Below are 21879 nucleotides of genomic sequence, written 5' to 3'. Positions count from 1 at the left end.
GCGCCACCACGCCTGGCTAATTTTGTATTTTCAGTAGAGATGGGGTTTCTCCATGTTGGTCAGGCTGGTCTCGAACTCTCAACCTCAGATTATCCTCCCACCTCAGCCTCCAAAAGTGTTGGGATTACAGGTGTGAGCCACTGTGCCCAGCCGGCATACTTTCTACTCTTTATAATATTTCATCCAATTTAATGATCATGGCTACACTACGAGCTAGGCATTATTAGTAACTCCATTTTGTATTTGGGGAAACAGACTTAGCACTCTGTGAACATTTTGAGGTATATCTTTCCAGTCTTTTTTCCCTATAGGCTTATATGTGCTTTTAAAATGTAAGTTCATACAGTCATGTTTTATAATCTGCTTTTTAAAAAAGTTAGTATTTCATAAGTCATTTTTCAGTACACCTCTATGTCACTCCAAGTAACTTCATAGCATTTCATTGTAACATTCTATCCTAATTTTGTGAAGTCCCGTCATTGGACCCATATGCTAAATCTTTTTTTTTTTTTTTTTTTTGCCATTATAAACAATACTGAAATGGATATCCTTGAAGCTAAATTTTGCATACATCACTTTTTTTTGTGTGTGTGTGGTGGAGATGGGGTCTATGTTGCCAGGGCCGGTCCTGAACTCCTGGGCTCAAGCAATCCTCCCACCTCACCCTCCCAAAGTGCTGGGATTACAGGTGTGAGTCACCACCCTCAGCTTTTTTTTTTTTTTTTTTTTTTTCAAGATAAATTCCTAGAAAGTAGAATTACTGAATCATAGAGTATACATTTTTTGGAGACTTTGATACAGAAGCCAAATTGCCTGTTTTTTTGTTTTTTTAAAGTTTTTTTTTTTTTTTTTTTTTTTTTTTCATTAAAAAATTGTGTTGGCCAGGCATGGTGGCTCACGCCTATAATCCCAGCACTTTGGGAGGCCAAGGCGGGTGGATCACCTGAGGTCAGGAGTTCAAGACCAGCCTGGCCAACATGGCGAAACCCTGTCTCTACTAAAAATATAAAAATTAGCCAGGCGTGGTGGCACGTGCCTGTAATTCCAGCTACTCAGGAGGCTGAGACAGGAGAATTGCTTGAACCCAGGAGGTGGACGTTGCAGTGAGCTGAGATTGTGCCACTGCGCTCCAGCCTGGGTGACAGCAAGATTCCGTCTCAAAAAAGAAAAAAAAAATGTGTTAAATATACATACCATAGAATTGACCATCTTAACCACTTTTAAGTGTATAGTTCGGTACTAAGACACTGTTGTGCAACCAATCTCCTGAACTCTTTTTAACATTTGCATTATTGTGCAACTGATCTCCAGGATTCTTCTACCTTGCGAAACCAAAATTCTATGCCCATGAAACAGCAACGCCCCATTCCCTCCTCCCCAACCCCTGGCAACCACTCTTCTATTTTCTGTTTTTATGAATTTGATTACGCAAGTACCTCATGTAAGAGGAATCATACAGTATTTGCCTTTTTGTGTCTGGCTTATTTCACTTAGTAAAATGTCCTCAAGGCTTATCCATATTGTAGCATGTGTCAGAATTTCCTTCCTTCTGAAGGCTGAATAATATTGTACTGTATGTATGTATAGATGACATTTTGTTTATCCGTTCATCTATCAATGGACACTTGGGTTGCTTCTACATTTTAACTATTGCAAATAATGCTGCTATAAATGCTAGTGTACTAATATCTCTTTGAGACCCTGCTTTCTATTCTTTTGGGTATATACCTGGAAGTGGAATTGCTGGATCATATGGTAATTCTATTTTTAAATGTTCTAATTTTAACAGAGTGATCTGTGAGGGTTCTTTCCTACCTGGCCTTTCAGTTTCCCCCTGAGAGCTGAATGAATTGCATTTTTTCACTTCGTCCCCTGACTGCAGGGTACCCAAGTCTGGGATTCATCTTCCGTGGGTGCTGCAGCAGTCCCCGTGCCCTTTGACAGGCTGGGTAGGTGGGAGGGAAGGGGTTCTGTTGCTGAGGAAGTTATCTGTTTTCTACCTCTGCATCCAGGGCCCAAGGCTCCAGGATTCCAAGGGTGGGGCTTCTTGGAAGGGTGGCTGCCTGGGATGTGATGAGTCATTCAGACTGAAGGAACTGGGACCAGCCTGGTGTTGGGCCTGAGGCTGTGCCAGGATCAGCTTGGCTCCAAATCAAAAGTTGTGAGTTAATGAAAAAACAAGTCCTCCTCTTGCAAGGGGCCTCTCCTAGAGCTGGGTATTGGCACAGAAAGGCCCTTGCTGGTGGGAATCACAAGGCAGTGCCTGCCCCGCAGGGCTGCATTACAACCCTCCGATGCCTCAAGGACTGGGCGCAGGGCAGCCCACCTTCATCCTGGATTGAGCGCTGCAGTCTGGCCGCTTGTGCAGAAGCACTCACGGGGCAGAGGGTAAAGAAAAGAAACCCAAGCCTGGAGTACCTGGGTGGGCTTCCAGTCAGATGTTTGTGGACAGGAAAATAGACCTTGTCAACCAGGGGACAAATACAAGGTTCCCGGCCCCTTTTTTATGGGCAGAACTGCGTGACTGGACTGTGACCTTGCTTAGGAAAAGCCACTGCCAGCCCCAGAAACTTTTTGGCCCTGTATATATTGGACATTGCTTTACAGATGACCACCTCAGTGAATGTACCCCTCTACTTCAAACTTTTATTTCTCTGAATCATGGCAGCTCCCTTCAAAAAGGCATTATCTCCATTATTTTTAGGTAAATTTTCATATAGTGACATGTACAAATCTTAACTGTATAATTTCATGAATTGGGCCAGTGTAAATATCCTTGTGACCAGTACCCTAATAAAGATACAGAACATTTCTATCACCACAGAAAGTCCCCTTGGGCTCCTTTCTAATTGGTCTCCACCCCAGGCAACCACTGTTTTGTTTTTGTGTGTTTTTTTTTAAGAGATAAAGTCTCGCTATGTTGCCCAGGCTGGTCTCGAACTTCTGGGCTCAATTGATCCCCTGCCTCAGCTCCCACAGTGCTGGGATTACAGACGTGGGCCACCACTCCTGGCCTTATTTTCTATTGATATAGATTAATTTACTTTTTTGAATAAATGAAATCATACAGTATGCATTTTTTTATGTCTGGTTTCTTTTGTATAATGTAATTTTTAAGTAATTCATTTGTGTTATGTGTATATAAGAGTTTGTTTTTTAAAAAAAAATCTGGGCTGGGCACGGTGGCTCACGCCTGTAATCCCAGCACTTTGGGAGGCCGAGGCGGGTGGATCATGAGGTCAGGAGATCGAGACTATCCTGGCTAACACAGTGAAACCCCGTCTGTACTAAAAATACAAAAACAAAATTAGCCGAGCTTAGTGGCGGGTGCCTGTAGTCCCAGCTACTCGGGAGGCTGCGGCAGGAGAATGGCATGAACCCGGGAGGCAGAGCTTGCAGTGAGCTGAGATCGCCCAGCCTGGGCGACAGAGCAAGACTGTCTCAAAAAAAAAAAAAAATCTGAGTAGTATTCCATTATATAACTGTACCACAATTTGTTTATGAATTCTCCAAGAATTTTTTTTTTTGAGACAGAATCTTGCTCTGTCACCCACACTTGAGTGCTATGGAGCAATCTCGGCTCACTGCAACCTCCGACTCCCCAGTTCAAGTGATTCTCCTGCCTCAGCCTCCCAAATAGCTGGGATTTACAGGCACATGCCACCATGCCCAGCTAATTTTTGTATTTGTAGTAGAGACGGGGTTTCACCATGCTGGCCAGGACGGTCTCAGTCTGACCTTGTGATCCGCCCACCTCGGCCTCCCAAAGTGCTGGGATTACAGGCATGAGCCACCACGCCCGGTCTAGGAAATATTTTTTAAGTAGAGAGGGAGGAACTCCTTTGGGCTGTACACTTGGCTACGTGAATACGCTCATTCATCTATGCATCCATCTGCATGCTTCCTAAACCCTAGGCCCTGGCCATCACTGGGGTGCAAAGATCAATCGGAAATGGGTAGAGAGGATGATGACAATGCAGGAAAAAGGCACATACATAGAAGATGCAACCAGACTGTTCAACTGGTTTAGACACAGGGAGGCTTAACTCTACCTGGGAGGGTTTCGGAGAAGAGGTGGCTTTGCTTTGAGCTTTTCTTTAAATTGAGGTGGGTCTTGTTCTGTCACCGAGCTGGAGTGCGGTGGCATAATCTTGGCTCACTGCAGCCTATGCCTCCCGGGCTCAAGCAATTCTCCCAGCTCTGTCTTCTGAGTAGCTAGAGTCACAAGTGTGCACCACCAAGCCCGGCTAATTTTTTCTATTTTGGGGGAGACGGGGTTTCACCATCTTCCCAGGCTGGTCTCAAACTCCTAAGCTCAAGCAGTCGCCTGCCTGGGCTTCCCACTGTGCTGGGATTACAGGCGTGAGCCACGTCGCCTGGCCTGCTTTGAGCTTTCAAGAAGGATGGGATTGGGGGTTCTTGGAGAAGCATGGTGGGGAGGCCCCTGCTGGGAGTGGAAGGAACAAATGCCACACGGGGAAGGTGGAGGCCCACAGACCATTGTTCCTGAATTCACAGCTTTGCAGTGGCTAGCCCTCTGGAGGCTTGGGGCTGGCAGCTTGAACTTGCCAGTAGCTGGCATCACCCATCCTAGTGCTGGACCTGGAGGTGTGGCAGGAGGGAGCCCAGCCTCAGCACATCTCTCTGGGGACCACAAGGCAGCTGTGTTGAAACAGATCCACTCTATGTCCCCTGGAATTGGCTGTGCCCTGCCACCTGCAGTTGGTCTCCTGGGCCAGGCCTCTGAACAGTTCATAGGTTCGCCCCACCTTCCTGCAGGGTGGATAGGCTGCATGTCTGGGGAGCAGGGGCTGGCCCAGCTCTGGCAGTGAGCAACGAGGCCTGCCTCCTTGATTCTTTTTCGGTTCCTCTTCCCCCTTTAGTCCTCTGGAATAAGGATCTTCCCTGTCCTTGTTGTGAGTCATTTGGCAATCGTTGACAGCCAGTGACCTGGGCACCTGGGTCTTTGTGTTGAGCAAGGACCTTCATATTCTCTGCCGGCTTTCCTTCAGGCCAAGGCACCCGAACTTTGGATCTGGTCACACCCCAGCCTGGCAAAGGGACAAGGTCACTGAATCTGTGTTCATGGGAATGTGGCTAAGAAAAACAATAATAATTCCTTACCCTATATTTGCAGAGCACTTTGTACTTTGTCAGACATGACCAGGCTTGTGTTTTTTCATCCAGCCAGCAAATGCTTGTCCAGTACCTACTGTGTGCCAGGTGGTAGAAAAGTAAACATGATTAGGTTGATGTCTTGAAGGAGCCTACAGTTTGGGGAAACATATGAACAAATAAGTATAAGAAATGGTGAGTCAGGAATATGTATAGACTGGGGCTTAAAGGAGGAATGTTTGGTTATACCAGGGAATATCGGGAAGGGCTTTGTAGAGGAGGTGGCATTTAGTGGGTCAGAATGTGAACAGTAATTTTGGGTAGACTTGGTGGGATGGATACTTTCCAGGTAGGAGGAACAACTTGAGCAAGTCAAGAAGGCATCCTACAACCTAGCAGTTGGGAGCAGGAGGTTGGTTGTGGATATGGCAGGTAAGGCGAGAGATGAGGCTGGAGAATTGATACCAGGAGGGCCTGGTTTGGAGCTTCCAGAGGTTGGACCTTACCCTGTAGCAGTGTGGACCCCTGGAGAGTTTTAGAAGGATCCCCCTGGGGATTAGAGTGAGACTGGAGGCAGGGAGGCCAGTTAGAAGGCCGATGTAGTCATCCACTCAGGAGATAAAACCTGAAATAAGGTAGTAGGAAGAGAGGAAGGGAAGGTTTGAAGTGTTGAGGACTTGGTCATTAGGTGGATGTTGGGGCTTATAGGGCAAGAAACAGTTGAGGATTCTTCTATTATACATCCCTTCAGTAAGTTCATCTTGAGCCTCTACTTACTACGTGTAAAGTACCTAAAGTACCGTGTGGGCACAAAGATGAGACAGACATTGATTCTTCCCATTGGGAACCAATAGTTCAGAAGGACAGCACTCTCTAGTCAGGTCTATATTAGCTGCAAGTGACAAAACAAAAAACAAAAAACAAAACCGAAAGGAAGGGAGGGAGGCAGTTAGGGAGGGAGGGAGGAAGGAAGGAAGGAAGCAGGGAGGGAGGGAGGAGACATGGGAGCTATTTAATGGTGCTCATACACTGGAAAGTTCCAGCAGGTAGAGCTTCAGGCAAAGCTGGATCTAGGTACTCAGTCTCTTTAGGAATCCACCCTTCTCCATCATGTCTTACCTTTTCTCTGCATGGATTTCATTTTTTTCGTGACTAAGAGTTTATTCAGTATTTTTCCTGTCTTAAAAAAAAAGTAACCTGACGCAAATAGAGTTGTTTTTCTGTACAGCATTAATTTCTAGTAAGGCTAACAATGCGGTATCCCTTCTGTGTTTCTTACAGGTTATTTTTATTTTTTGAGCTTTTTGGTTTTGGCCTTGAAGCTTTTATTTAAAAAATTTTTTAAATTGCAGTAAAAAAGCCCCATACAACATAAAATTTATGATCTAAACCATTTTTAAACGTACACTTCAGTAGTGTTATTTATGTTCACATTGTGTAGACTTCATTTTAAGGCAGGTTTTCTCTAACATTTCTAGGCCGATGTCTGGTACCAGCTTAACAACCCCAGTGGAAAGAGTGACAATTCTGAGACTGGTTTTTATTGGCCCAGATTGGGCCATGTGCCCACACTTAGCTGATTGCTGTGGCTGTCATGATCAGCTGAGATTGCAAAAGAGGTGGTCAAAAGGAGAGCAAGGTGCTATTACTGATAAATGGGAAAGTGGGTGTCCCCTGCAGGCAGAGACCTGAGCATGGGTAACTTCTGCAGGGAGGAACTGTTGGGTTCCATGGGAAGTGTGCATGTAAAGTGCTGCATAACTCGAGCACCTACTATGTGAGGTGCTGTGCTAGGGTTGTGGTTGTCCAAAAAGGTTCACATTTGCCCCCATGGAGCTTTCAGCTAGGTGGGGAGAGAAGAGCTGGCCAGAGATGACCAAAATACAGTGTAGAAAGTGGTGAGCACCAGGAGGGTGGATGTTTTTCTTCTAACAACTGGAAATGTAACCAAGTAACCCCATCTTCAGGCCAGAATTCATTGTGGCCCAGGTGGTATTGGGTCCAGATAGTATTATGGTAAAATATCCTCTTTTTCCTAGTCGTGGGCTCACAACTGTATGCTTTTCAATTAACCAAAATGCACCCCGAGGGGCTCTTTGAGGGGACAGAGACCTTGTTGCCCATGTCCAATCCTATTCCCTCTTTAATTCCAAGGCCCAGGAGCAGAATGGAGCCCCTGAAAATAAGGCTTGTGGAACAGCAAAGTGAAGGGAAGGGGAGAAACTTGTCCTCGCGTTTTACAGAGGAGATAAGAGTATGGAATTTCTGGCTGGCTTTTGCAGCACAGCCAGGTTTTCCAAGAGTGGCATGAGAGAGAGAATGGAAAGAGAGAGGAAAAAGTAGAGTGGCAGAAGAGAAGCTTGAGAGCCTTCCCGCCACTGCACAGTGCAGGGAAACCCTTGCTACCCTCATTTATCCCCTATCAGAGAGGGCCTCAGTGCCCGGTGCGGCGGAGGACAGATCCATCCGACTGCCGCAGGTTGCCGGTTGAGATGAACTGTTTCCACCTGGAGGGAGCTAAGGAAAGAAAGAAATAAGCCTGTACACAAAGTCATACATTCACACAAACAAACGGCCTGCTTCCAAACAAAATCCCCGGTCGAGGGACTGAGTGGAGTTCTGAACCCCCTGCCTCAGCTCCAGATACCTTCACAGGCAGCTGAGTCCCTATAGTGCCACAAATGTAAATGCTCAAAATGCCCAAATGGTGCCAGTAGCGGCCAAGTCTGCACAGAATGAAGTCCCAGGGACACCCAGAAGAGACAGAAAAAAGTTGGGTACAGTCCAACTTGCTCACCCAGTTTCAAGGTTGCCGGCTTCTTCAGAGGTCACTTTCTTTGTACCAGTGAAGCATTGGAGGCAGCAGATGTCGTGCCAATGGGTGAAAGGGAGGTTTCCCCAAAACAAGAACGTTTTGCCAGATGCTGAGCAATCCCCTTAACATTCCTATCCTGGAGTCCAGTAGCCAGGAGCAGCTGGCGCTCCCAGGCAGCCCCCGCCTTGCCTGGTAGTGAAACCAGGCTGATAGGCTCAGTCGTCCAAAGTGTGCTGCAGTCCTCATAGGGGCCACCAGAATTTTAACTGAAATGTAGTTCGGTCACTCGCCACTTGCAGAGTCCAATTAACAAGAGCGAGGTCTGGAATAAAGAAAGTGACTTTATTCCAAAGCTTAGCTTAGGGGAAAAGATACAGGCTCCTGCCTTTAAAGATAACCACTTCAATTCCTGGGCAAAAAGCAGGGGCTTTTAAAGGGGGACTTGGCATGAACGCCATGCAGAGGAGGGAGCGAGCAAGTGCAGGGTCTACATGACTTGCCTTGGTGCCTTACCTACCAGGTGGTCGAGCTGGCGCCATCGCGGGCAGAGCTAGGCTGTAAAGTGAGCATTGCTTCAAGATACTCTCCGGTTGGGAGAGAGTTCCCTCTCAGTCACACTTTAGGATGAAATTGACTGTTGTCTCTAGAGGCAGTCTCCTGGTGGGAAAGTTCTGGATCTGGAGCTTCTAAGTCAGCACATGGATAAGCTTGCTGTGTAGGGAGTGTCTGGTGAAGGGAAGGTAAAGGTTATTGCATTTCTAAAGAGCTAAGTAGGAAATGAGGAACTAGGGAAAAGGAGGAAAGAGGAAAGAAAAAAAATAAATTTTTTTTAAAAACCTCATTCTCTTTCGCTTAGAAAAATGGGGATACTGAGTTACAGAGGAGGGGTCAGGAGTGGCTTCCCCGGGGAGTTGGGCTGGGATGATGCAGTGTGATTCCCCACGTGCTGTCCCATCGCTTACTCCCAGCCACTGCTAACACCACCGTCGCTTCAGCTTCCTCCCTCCCCTCCGCAGACCTCCGCCTCCTCCTGGCTGCACCAGAGTGTGTGCCCCCTCGGATGAGCCCACCCTGGGCCCATGGGGAGGGCCTGGAGTCAGGGGGCCCGAGCAGGGCAGGTCTGAGGCACCCTCTTCCTCCTGCAGGCCTCTCTCTGGAACGCCTACCCAACTCTATCGCCTCCCGCTTCCGCCTGACGGAGAGGGAGGAGGAAGTGATCACCTGTTTTGAGAGGGCCTCCTGGATCGCTCAGGTGTTCCTGCAGGAATTGGAGAAGGTGAGCTGGAAATAACACCATGGTAGGGGCTGCTCTCTATTGAGCACCTATGTCTATGGATCCCACTAAACCCATAGGTGACCTATGTGCTAATTAGAAGAAGTCACCTTCTCTGTCCCCCAAAGACACTCTACTTCATAGTTGGAAAACTCATTATAGTATACTGATTCCACTAGAATGAGACTCTTTACTGGAAAATAGTTTGATAAATGAGTCCATGCCATCTGCTAGGATGTTTAGTAGATGAGCTTTAGGAGATTGAATCATTTGCTCACCATTCTTTCCCTGGCAGGGATGGAGTCTGCCTGGGTCTTGCAGTTGGACATCCTTGCCTGCTGTTGGTGTCCCAGAAGCTCCTCCCTGGATCCTGTGAGGAAGCAGGATCTTGGGACTCCTTCTCCGAGCCTTTCAGAGGCTGGTAAAAGAGCTGGTCAGCAGGGCTCTGGCAGTTTTCAGATCCCCTTCCCTCCCCACTCCCTATGGTGGGTCTGGGTTAACTGTCTGCAGGGTATCAAGTACAGGTGGTAGCAGTGTTTATGATAAGTATCCCAGCCCTTCCCCTTCTGGAAGGCTCTGGTTTATTTTTATGGTTTTTTTTACTTTTATTTTTAATTTTTGTGTATTTTATTTATTTATTATTATTATTTTTTAGATCGAGTCTTGCTCTGTTACCCAGGCTGGAGTTCAGTGGCATGATCTCAGCTCACTGCAACCTCCGCCTTCTGGGTTCAAGCGATTCTTCTGCCTCAGCCTCTCGAGTAGCTGGGACTACAGGCGCCTGCCACCATGCCCTTCTAATTTTTGTATTTTTAGTAGAGACAGGGTTTCACCATGTTGGCCAGGCTGGTTTTGAACTCCTGACCTCAGGTGATCCACCTGCGTCAGCCTCCCAAAGTGCTGGGATTACAGGCCCGCCCCCAGCCTCCATTTTATTCTTTTTCCCTCCACATCTTAATACTATGCCATGAGGGGCCCTTGGTTCAATGCTAAGGGGACAGGCAACTATATTCAACAGAGATCCTGCTAGCCCTTCTTGGGTGCCTGCTTTTGTGTCAGACACAACTCCAAGCACTTTACATTCATTCTACAATTTAACCCTCACACTGACTGGATGAAATAGGCCCTGTTGTCATTCCCATTTTACAAGTAAGAAAACAAATTCGAAGAGGAGTTAGCCTCCCAGAGTTTACCTCATTAATAAGTGGTGCTGGCAGGATTTGAACCCAGGGAGTGTGGCTGTGAATACTCATGGGGAAGATATTGGGGGTGATGCTTAGGTATTCTGTGGAATAGATAATTTAACACGTTAGATGGAAGGTTCTAGAGCAGTATAGATTAGGATTGGTGCCCTGAAGGAGGAGGTGGTCATGGGCCGAGAGACTTAGAGCCCAGGAGACACTTGCACCTCACCTGCCTTGGCAGATGCCAGAATGTCAGTCCAGTACCTGTTTTTGTGATGGGCCATTTTGGAAGAGTCCACCCCAGGCCAGGTCATTTCCCCTAGAGCAAGATTCTCAACCTCAATGCTGTTGACATTTGGGGCTGGAGAATTCTTTGTTGTTGGTGAGGGCGGGGGCTGCCATGTATATTATAGGATGTTTAGCAGCATCCCTGGCCTCTCCCCACTATGCCAGTAGCACTATCCCCCGCGTTGTGACAACCAAAAATGTCTTCAATTACTGGCAACTGTCCCCTGAGGGCAAAGTCACCCCTCTGCTGACAGCCACTGCTCTAGAAGATGTCTGCTTGATTGGACTTCAGGAGGAAAGGAGAAATGACCGATGGGCTCAGCAAATATGGACTTGAGTGCCCGTTCTCTGGCAGAGGCCACTTAGAAACTCAGCATGGTTGAGTTGACCTCCACCAAGGGGGAATGGGTCACTGCTAGACAGTAGTAGTGTTTTAGGAGCTTTTCATATTTGCATTGCATGTGGTTGGGAGGAAACTTTCATGGAAAAGATAAAGTCTGCTGCTCAGCTGGAAGCCTAGGCTTTGGCCTTTCAAAAGGGGATTAAGGCGATGAGCTATAATGCCAGGCACTGTACTGTCCCTGTCAAAGGTCTGATGATGATGTCCAGGGCTGGAATCAGTGCCTGGTAGCAGTGGGCAGACAAACGGGGCCCTATAGTTGTTATCTTAAGTTGAGGGAGGGCAGGCCATAGAATTTTGTGCATCCTCAGAAATACTGTATGTCCCTCCTGAGACCCAGTCCTGACCTCTGAGGAACTAAGACCTTCTCTTAAATCTCTTTTGAATTCTGAAAGAGGAGGTGGATGCCTCATTGATTTTTTTCCCCCTCAGATTAGACAAAGGAAATGGTATATAGAAGGCAGGCCCATCTGGTTGGGCTGGAGGCCCCTGTTAGAGCTGAGGCTTTTAAGCGACAGCTCAGTTAATGAGGTAGTTGTTCCTCAGCTTTTCCTGGAACCAGGGGGTCTCAATTCTCTGGATGTTCTGACGTTCCATGCTTGTTTGAGAGGGACAGTACAGTGCCTGGCATATAGCAGACACTCAGATGTTTGTGGAATGAATTAACTGATATATAGTAGAAATAGCCTGGAATCCATACCTGGCTAGGCTTGAGTTTGAGGTCCAGACTGACACCAGCTTTGTGACCTTAGGCATTAAATTATTATTGATGGATTGATTGGGACAGAGTCTCACTCTTTTGCCCAGGCTGGTCTGGAACTCCCAGCCTCAAGCAATTCTCTTGCCTCGGCCTCCCAAAGTGCTGGGATTATAAACGTGAGCCACCACGTCTGTAATTGATACTTTTGACCTTAGACATTTTCTGAGCCTCAGTTTCCGCATCTATAAAATGCAAACAAAACCAGCCCTGTAGGACCGTTGTGAGGCATAAATAAGATTTGGGCTTGGGTGGCGATTTTGTAAGAGTTTCATTTCCCCTTCTCTTTCCTTAACTGGAGGTGGGGCGTGGACAGTAGTGAGACTCAGGAGACACAGCTCCCGTCCTGTGGGAGTGAAGTCTGGTGGGAGCTGAGGTTTGCATACGCAGAACAGGGAAGCAGTGCTGCGTGAAGCGGTTTCTCTACCATGTGTTCAGGCAGTGAGTGCTGTCTGCTTGAAGAGTGAGTGCTCAGCATGGCTCTGGACAGACAGGGAAGTCCTCCTGCAGTAGAGGGTGAGAGTGGAGAGGGGAACCTGACTGCCTGGCTCTGCCACCACTTGCAACCTTGGTGGCCTTGGGGCAGGAAGAGACCCTCTCTGTTCTCACCTGTGAAATGGAAATGATGACAGTTCCTACCTAATAGAGCTGCTCTAAGGACTAAATGAGCTAATGAATTTAAAGCTCTGTGATTGTTGAATGAATGTTAGGGGCTTAGTGCGGTGGTTCATGCCTGTAATCCCACCACTTTGGAAGGCTGAGGTAGGAGGATTGCTTAAGCCCAGGAGTTTGAGATCAGCCTGGGCAACATAGTAAGACCCTGTTTCTTTAAAAAAAAAAAAAAAAAAAGACACAGGGCTTGTGGGCATCTAATAGTTGAATGGGGAGAGAATGCTTTAGACATATTTTGAGTAAAAGCGAGTTAGATCGAGCCTGGTCTGAGAATTGCAACAATGTGCCCTGAACAGCTGGAACTGGGATGGTGATGAGGCCACCTCCTCTTGCTGAGTGACCCTCTGCCTCAGAACTTTGAGACAATGGCTCTCTCTCTGTTCCCCTTCCCAGACCACAAATAACAGCACATCGAGGCATCTGAAAGGCTGTCACCCGGTTGACTATGAGCTCACCTACTTCCTGGAAGCCGCCCTCCAGAGCGCCTATGTGAAAAACCTGAAGAAGGGGTAGGTCACCGGTAGTTGAGTGAGTGGGGGAACGATTCCCCTGGGCTGAGGCTTTTGACGTGGCCTTAAGGCTGCTCTCCCTCTTCTCTGGCCTGTGCACACATGCTCTCCCAAGAGGATCAGTGGGGACTGGCTTGTGTCACATCTTGTCAGACAGGAGTGTGCAGAGGCGTTCTCAGTGGGAAGGGCCACGCTTCAGGAAGCCACGGAAGCAATAAAGCCTGTGTGTGCTTGGGAGAGACTGCCAAGAAGAGAAACAGGAGTGGGCATTTCAAGAGGGGAGGGCGGAGGGCACCTGGGAGGTGATGTTGAAAAAGCAAAGGACAGTGAGCTGGCCAGCGGGTCTGGTTTTGTCCACTGTCGTCCGTGGTGTGAATGAAGTTATTTGGTTGCTCTGAGCCTCACGTTCCCCCAAAACCCAATGGGAAGGCAGATTCCTGTTCATTCCGGCTTTTAAGGAGTGGTGAGGGACAAGAGAAAGTATGGTAGAAGTAAAGTTCTGGCATCACGCTGGGACTGTGGCTGTCCCTGCTGACGAGGCAGCAGAAATGCTTGTTTTCCTGTGGGTTGTCTTGAGGTCCCTCGGAATACTGGCCTATCTGAGACCTAAGAACCATAGTGCCTGGAATGCCTTCCGTAGGCTTTTGCTCCTGGGTGAAGCAAGACCTGCCTTGTTGAATAGTCGAGGGGGTGGCTGGTGTTAGGCCAGGAGTGGTTGTTTCATGGGGTGTGTTGGGTGGTGGCAGGGGAGGGAGAAGCTACAAGATGAGGAGTGCGTATGGGCGGCAAGCGTCGCTCCGAGGCTATGCCGTAACTGGTCCTGTGTGCTGGCAACATCTCCACCAGTCTGGGGACTCCCAGGTGGGAGCTGGGGTTTCCTGCCTGTCTCTGCAGCTGAGGCTTTGGGCCCCTTCCTCTGCATCATTACAACCTTGCACAGACACAATGGGCTGGGGCTGGAGGACATCACTGACGAGAGGAGTGGACCCATAGGTGCCAAGTGCAGCCGTCCCCTGTGCGTGGTCACACCCTGCCCCATCAGCCTCCCATGGCCATGGGTCAGGCCCAGTAGGTGTGACCGCCTCCTCACACACAAGGAAACCAAGGTCAGGGTCACACAGCTTTCTTGTCACTGACTGCCTGGAGTTCTCTGAGGCCCGTGTGCCATTTTTAGTGTGATTTATTTTGTTACATTTCACTTTATTCATTCTTTTCATTACATGCTTTTGAATACATGATTGTTGCATATGGTACTTGTTTAGTAGGGTAAAGCAAACTTACTGTTTTCTTCTACCCTATACCCTCTCTTTTTTTTTTTTTTTTTAAAGACAGATCTTGCTCTGACATCTAGGCTGGAGTGCAATGGTGTGATCATGGCTCACTGCAACTCCCGCCTTCTGGGCTCAGGTGATCCTCCCACCTCAGCCTCCTGAGTAGCTGGGACAACAGGCATGCACCATCACACCTGGCTAATTTTTTGTATTTTTTGTAGAGAGGGAGTTGCACTTTGTTGCCCAGGCTGGTCTCAAACTCTTGGACTCAAGTGATCCTCCCGCCTCAGCCTTCTGAAGTGCTGGGATTACAGGCGTGAGCCACTGTGCCTGGCCCTACTTTATACTCAATACAACACAGGTCATTTCTGTGACCAAATGTGGGTTTTTTTCTGCGACTCACAACCAGTTCTCTGACACCAGCTGGGTTCCAACAATTAAATTCACCTCTGATGCTAACCGTCAGGCTTGATCTGGGCCCTGGCTGGGGCAGGGGAAATGGAAGGAGTCTGGGAGGGGCACAGAGGCTCAGTCCCATGAAAGACTGCCTTCCATGGCAGACACCAGTCACAAGTAGCAGGTCCCCAGGTTACCAACAACTTCTGTCTAAATTGGCTATAAGTCAGGTTCCCACGACCTCTTCTCAGATCCATAAGTTGCCAGAGCAGCTCATGGAACCCAGGAGAGCAGTTTACTTGCTAGATGACTGGTGTACAGTACCACATAAAATGGTACAGCCTAGCCAGGTGGAAGAGGCGCATAGGGCTAGGTATGTGGAAGGCAGGCGGAGCATCCAGGGCCTCTCTGGGTGCACCACTGCCACGTGTCCAGCAACCTGGAAGCTCTCCAAGCCCATGCTTTTGGGCTTTTATGGCTGCTCCATTATGTAGGCATGATGTATTAAATCATTGGCCACTGGTGATCAGCTCAACCTTTAGCCCCTCTCTGGCCTTTGACAAAAAATTTGCTGATCCCCCCTCCCCCCGCCGACTTTAAATAATTACTTTAAACATTTTCATACATGTCTTTCGTGTTTTTCTATATGTAGATACACAAATGTATTTTTTTTTATAACAACCACAACAAAATAGTATCCTAGAGGACACACTGCTTGTAGCTTGCTCTTTCCACCCAGGCTTGGCTGTGAGCCTCTTTCCTTCCTGCTTATCTCCCTTCCCTACAAAGTTGCTCGATGTGGGGGTCAAGGAGGAGGTGGGCCAAACCCACTCCTGCAGGTGGGCTCAGAGCTATGTGGGGCTGGGCACATAGTGGACTGTGGCAGGTCAGGCTTGATCTGGGCCTTGGTGGGGGCAGGGGAAATGAGAGGAGTCTGGGAGGGGCAGAAAGGGTGGGATGAGGCTGAGGATTGTAGGACAGCAGGAATCTGCAGGAGAGGGTCTGTGGCCAAATAAGTTTGGGAAACAATGGATTGAAGACCTCTGAGACTCTCTAGAACCGGAGCCTGAGGTGGGTCATGAATCTTCAGGAGGAGGCAAAGGCCCGTGAAGCTGCTGACTGTTCGATGTGGTGCCCTTGGATGGACTGGGTCTCCAGGTGCTCTGGGACTGCCAGGGGAGCATTCTGACCAAAGCACACGGTTCTGGCCCAGGCAGCTTTTCCATCTAGCGGGTATCCCTGCCCAATGGAGCTGCTTATCAGTAACCTTGAGCTTGAGTTCTCAACTGCCTGGAAGAGAAGGAGGTGGAGTTTTTTGTCCAGAATGTGGAACAGGCTGTGGTGAGGTCACTTCCAGGAGGCAGTGGCTATGATGACTGCAGCAGGCAGGTGGACCTGGGCCTTGGGGAGGCAGTCCTGCCCCAGCAGGACCCTTGGCCCAAGGGAGTCCTGTGCCCTCTTCCTTCTCTTCACCCTGCCCTTGCTGTTGTGGGGACAGGCATGCACGAGTCTCTGTCTTCCAAATGGAAAGAATAGGGTGGAAGGAGCTGGGAGCAGTGGCTCACATCTGTAATCCCAGCACTTTGGGAGGCTGAGGTGGGAGGATCGCTTGAGTCCAGGAGTTTGAGGCCAGCCTGGGCAACATAGGGAGACTTTGTCTCTACAAAAAATAAACAAAATTGGCCAGGCTTAGTGGCATGCACCTGTAGTCTCAGCTACTTGGAAGGCTGAGGTAGGAGGATCATCTGAGCCCGGGAGGCGGAGGTTTCTGTGAGCTGTGATTGTGTGACTGCACTACAGCCTGAGCAGCAGAGTGAGACCCTCTGTCAAAAAAAAAAAAAAAAAAATGAATAGGTTGGAAGGGCCTCTACTGGGAAACAGGCTGCCTCCCTTTCTCTCCTCATGCCTGGCAGACAGGAGAGTGAGAACCACAGCTGTGGAGTCAGCACACCTGGGAGTGAATCCCAGCGCTTATGACAAGCCTGTGTGTGCATGGGCAAGTCCCTTAAGCTCTCTGAACCTCTGCTTTCCTTACCTGTAAGGTGGTGGTAAGGACCATGCCTGCCTTCTTATAGCGTTGTTGTGGGGATCAAATTATATGTGAACACCCACCCACCCATCCACCAGGGTGCCTGATAGATCACAGCTGCCTAGAATTCATGCCTATAATTCCACAGCTTTGGGGGGCTGAGGCAGGAGGATTGCTGGAGTCCACAAGTTTGAGACCAGCCTGGAAAACATAGTGAGACCGTCTCTACAAAAAAAAATATTTTTAATTAGCTGGACATTGTGGTGTGCACCTGTGGTCCTAGCTGCTCGGGAGGCTGAGGTAGGAAGGTTGCTTGAGCCCAGGAGATCGAGGCTGCAGTGAGCCATGATCCCACCACTGCACTCCAGCCTGGGCCAACAGAGCAAGACCCTCTCTCAAAAAAAATCAATAAATAAAAATAGAAATAAAGGAAAAGAAAAGGAAAATCAAAGCCAGTATTATCATTTGTTTTATTATTTTTGTGTAGTCCACAGCTGGACAGGCTTGCTGGCCTAAATATGAGCCACCTTTTGTTTTCTTTCTGTAATTTCTCAAGTGGTAGGCCAGGGAGGTGGTGGTGTCACTGTTTGGAATATGTGGATGGTGGAGGCTGGAAGAGCCGAGGCAGTTCACCCGCAAGGGTAGGGCCCGCCATGGAGTCCTGGGCTCCTTGGACCACCTGTGCCAGAAATGAGGCTAAGGACGGCCCAGGGGCACTGAGAAGCACAGCTGCCTCACTCCACCTCCACCACCTGCTTTTTTGATCCTTTTTCGGTTGCTGAGCTTTGGTTTCAGAGAAACGGTGGCCTGGAGTTCTGGTTCCTGTTTTCATGGCCCAGCAGTTGAAGCTGGAGACCACCACTCCCCCACGGCTGCTGCTTGGAGCCCCCTTGTCTCCCTCTGCCAGTTGTGAGCTCCCAGTGATGAGTCTGGGGGACCCGAAGAGAGGCCGTCCTCAGCTCTGCCTGCAGAGATTTGGGAGGAGCAGGGGTCACCACTCTAACTCCTCAGTGACTTATGAAGCCTGAAGCGGACCTGGGGCGGTTGTGCGTGTAAGGCAGGGGTGGCCTGCCGCCAGTATTTTTGTAAATAAACTTCTGTTAGAACACAGCCATGCCCCTTCATTTATATATAATCTCACCACAGACTAGAATAGCTGCATTTGGGACCTTATGGGAAAGTCTGTAAAATTTGCTGTCTTTATTTGCCCTTTAGAGAAAACAGTTTGCTGACCCCTGCACTACAGAGGTTAAGGAGTCCTCCCTCCCTCCCAAGGACCTGCATAGGCACAAAGGCCAGAGGGGCTGTTCTTATCTATGAAAGCTTCCTGGAGTGGATTTCGTGGGGAGGGGGCAGTTCTAATTTCAATATTCTGTCTCCTTCATTCATCCATTTCAGGGATATTTCTTAGGATAATGCATGCCACTTAGGAAGTGCTAAATTCACACCAGGCACTTGCATGTCTGTTAGTCCTCCCAGTATTCCCTGAGGGAAGCGCCATAGTTAGCATCCCTGCTTCACAGATGGGAAACCGAGGCACGGGGAACAAAAGTGACTTGTCCGTGGGAGAGCCAGGATTCTGTGCACAGGGCCCGGCTGACTTTCTTAGCTGGCGGTCTTATCTGATAGGCTACACTGCCCACAGCAGGAATCCTGTTACTGAGCTGAGCCCCTGGGGATGCTCACGCCCTGCAGGTGCTGTGTCCCAGCTTCTGGTATGAAAACTTTGGTGGGTGCCCTCACCATCTGGAGGAAGTAAGGGTGAGGCCTTGGGGTTGGAGGCCGCTCTGTGGCCCTGAACAGGTTCCCCCTCTCCCCCTCTAGTTGGCTTTCTCCCCTCTAAGATGGGGGCCTCTGTTTGTCCATGTCCCAGAGGGTGTGAGGGTCCAGTGAGAGGGAGGGAATGCAAAACACCTGGAGTATTTTCACAGCTGTTAACTTCCTCTCCATTGAGAGCCCCCCCACAGCCACCTCTAGGGGCTGCCTGCTCCCCTTCCCCACAACTGAATTTTCTGCAGGTATGACTTTAATGTGAACATCAAGGACAGTCAGGAGGGAAAGAGGGAGAGAGACCAGCGGCAGTCATGCTTCTGATGGGGGCCTGGCTGGACCATGTGCTTGGTGTACAGTGCTGTAGGAAGGCCAGGTGACCCCATTCACTAGTGAGGGAGGCTTGGAAAGGTTGAGTCACTTGCCCGAGCTCACCCAATGGGATTCCAGCTTCGGGCCTGAGCGGCCTGGAAACTCATGCCATTTTCAAATTTTGGGGCATGGAAGGACAGCCTGTGCAGCCCGTGGGTGTGTGGGAGAAGCCAGGGCCTGGTGACGGCTGGGAGCATAGAGCTGATCCACAGTGCGCTGACTCCCACCCCTCTGGGACCCTGAATCACCATTCTCAAAGAATGTCTCCTTGCAGGCGGTCCCACCCTCCCTAGAGCCTGCTTCCCCCTGTCTGCACTCTGTGCTGAGGCCACGCATGAGGGTTGTGGGTCAGTGGGTATGCAATACAGCAGTGGGTGGAGGTGTTGACTGACCATCACCCCCAGAAAGCCCAAGTGCTTTCAGTCACTTTCTGTTCCTGTAGCTCCACCCCCTCCCTTCCTCTTCTTTCTTCCTGAGGCACACGTTTTGGTCCTTACAGCCAGGATCCTGGCTCCACCCTGCCCCAACCTCACCACTGAAGAGGGATAGAAATTGAGTCATCATTTCTTTTCAAGGAAACAGCACAAACATTTGAAAGTCTTGAAAGTCTTGGCTTGTAAGTAGCAGTCCCAGGACACGTGGCAGTTACTCAGCCCCTCTGTCTGTTTCGTGTGGCCCATCCAGCCCAGAGGAGCTGGAGTTGCAGCCTGTGTGGCTGGACTGTAAATAATTTCTGTGCACTTTTCCTCATAATTGTGGCTAATATTTGTTGAATACTTAATACTTACTTCATGCCAGGCAGAATGCAAATGCCTTTCTGTATAATCCTATGAAGCAAGAACTAATACAATCCCCATTTTACTGAAGAAAGGAGAGGTTAAGTAACTTGCCCAAAGTCAGAGCTCACAGGTGTAGACCCCATGAGCCTGGTGCCGAAGCTGGGTCTGTCCAGCCCATGGCACCACGCCCAGCACACCGCCTGCCCATGGCATGTCTACATCAGTGAGCCTGTGTAATACCACATTGTCCCTTGGTCACAGTGATATCCTTGTAGGTGAATCGTCAGTTTCAGTATTTTTTTTTTTTTTTTTTTTTTGAGACGGAGTTTTCACTCTTGTCGCCCAGGCTGGAGTGCAATGGCGCGATCTGGGCTCACTGCAACCTCTGCCTCCTAGGTTCAAGTGATTCTCCTGCCTCAGCCTCCCGAGTAACTGGGATTACAGGCATGCGCCTCCATGCCCGGCTAATTTTGTATTTTTAGTAGAGACGGGGTTTCTCCATGTTGGTCAGGCTGGTCTCGAACTCCTGACCTCAGGTGATCCGCCCACCTCGGCCTCCCAAAGTGCTAGGATTACAGGCGTGAGCCACCGCGCCGGGCCAGTATTTTTTTTAATGCATTTGTTGTTAGGAAGTTAAAAAATAATATAAAGATACCTTAGCCCAGGGTTTCTCAGCCTCAGCACTGTTGGTTTTTGAGCCAGGTAACTTCATCATGGGGCTCTCCTATACATTGTAGGTTTTAGCAACATCTCTGGCTTCCACCCACTAGATGCCAGGAGCACCATCCCCCCACTCGCCCTGGCCAAGTGTGACACCCGGAAATGGCTCCAGACATTGGCACATGTCCTGGGTGGGGGCACAGTTGCCCCCAGTTGAGAACCACTGTCTTAGCTTAAGGTGCTAGAAGCAGAATACCTGTCAGATACTGACGTCAGCTTGTCTGCATTCGGGCAGCTTTGAATGGTCTGTTAAAGGGCTGCGGGAGTCAGGCAGCATTTTCTGCTGTTTACATTCTATCCTGCCCTCCTGGCCTCTTGGGTTGTTTGGGAAGCAGGGAGAAACCCTTCTCGGTGTTCAGGGAGCTTACTACCCTGTGAGGGGAGTCAGGTTTAGGTGATGAAGCCCAGAGAAAGGCCCCTCAGTTCCTGTCCTGGGTTGCCTCCGAGTGCCTGCTATGGGCCAGACGCCCTGCCCTCACTGCAAGGTTCGAGCTGTGGCCAGGAGGAGGTCTCCTCCCTTCGTGGAGTGACCATCCCAGAGGGGAGCCTGTGGTGGAGACGGTCAGGCAGTGTTCTGTGCTGGGGGGGAAAGAGGCAGAGAGGTGGGGGTGCTGTCTGGGGTGGGGTGGACCCTGAAGGTATCTGAGGAGCAGTTCACTCCAAGGGGCCAGGAGTGGAGCAGAGGTGCTGCAGTTCCTCAGGGTCCCAGGGAGAGGAAGGGATGGTGGAGCCTGCTTCCTGCCTGAGCTCATTCCCACATGGGCCTGGCTGGACCCAGCTGCCAGCGAGACTAAGGAGACCCTGCTGAGAACAGGGTGGGGCCAGATGGCCACAGGCAGTGCCCGCCCCCAGAGTCCAGCTTGTCCCTGCCATTGAGGACTTGACCTAATTTAAAGAGTGTGCTGTTGTCCACTGTGTACGGTGGGTGGCGATTGCTGGACCCCAGATGCTTTCCTTGGAACTTCAGGAAAGCCTGGTCCTCCCCATCTCTGGCTAAGCCTGAGACTGCTGCCCAGTTCCTCATCAGGATGTCTGAGGGATGTTAATTTCCTCCAGGAGCCTTGCCCTATTGATTCAGCAGCTGATTCCCCAGATGGTTCTTGCCCCTTGCTCTGTGGCTGATGACAGGGTTCCTAATTGAGCTAGAACTGAAGGCACAGGCCTGAAAGGACCATCAGGAATTGGGAGGCTCCAGTTCAAAGGAGCCAGCAGTGGGTGGGGATGGAGGGTGTCTCTTCCCCCTCACCGCCACTAGAGGGCAGCCGTGGACTCTGGTTGGAGCCTCGCCCCAGGCAGTTCGGCCACCTGGTTGCCAGGAGGGGGCACCTTTCTGACATGTTTTTTGGGGAGGCGGGCAATGACTGCTGGGCCCAGGGTCCAGACTATAGGGGAGGCTCCAGAAATGAGCTTGGTTCTCTTTTGCATGAAACAGCTCCAGGGGTGAAGCAGTGGGTGCCTGAAAGGGGAGGGGGACCGTGCAGTGCCAGGGAAGCTGGTTGTACCTGTCAGTGGCTCTAACTGCACTAGGA

The 21879-nt window shown here is 49.6% G+C and overlaps 1 protein-coding gene across 5 annotated transcripts in view; it reads left to right on the top strand.

The window, feature by feature from the left end:
* The window catches only part of TTC7A (tetratricopeptide repeat domain 7A), a 160705-nt gene that overhangs the window by 50446 nt on the left and 88380 nt on the right, over positions 1-21879 (top strand). For all 5 annotated transcript variants that reach the window (XM_030799366.1, XM_030799364.1, XM_030799365.1 and 2 more), the window contains 2 exons: positions 9076-9206; positions 12898-13013. In XM_030799366.1, the coding sequence (XP_030655226.1) occupies positions 9076-9206; positions 12898-13013 (247 nt within the window). The remainder of the gene's footprint in view (positions 1-9075; positions 9207-12897; positions 13014-21879) is intronic.

This window comes from Nomascus leucogenys, chromosome 19 (assembly GCF_006542625.1).
Source record: "Nomascus leucogenys isolate Asia chromosome 19, Asia_NLE_v1, whole genome shotgun sequence".
Lineage (NCBI taxonomy): Eukaryota > Metazoa > Chordata > Mammalia > Primates > Hylobatidae > Nomascus > Nomascus leucogenys.
Note: the sequence above shows the minus strand (reverse complement) of the source record. Positions and strands in the feature narration are given on the sequence as shown.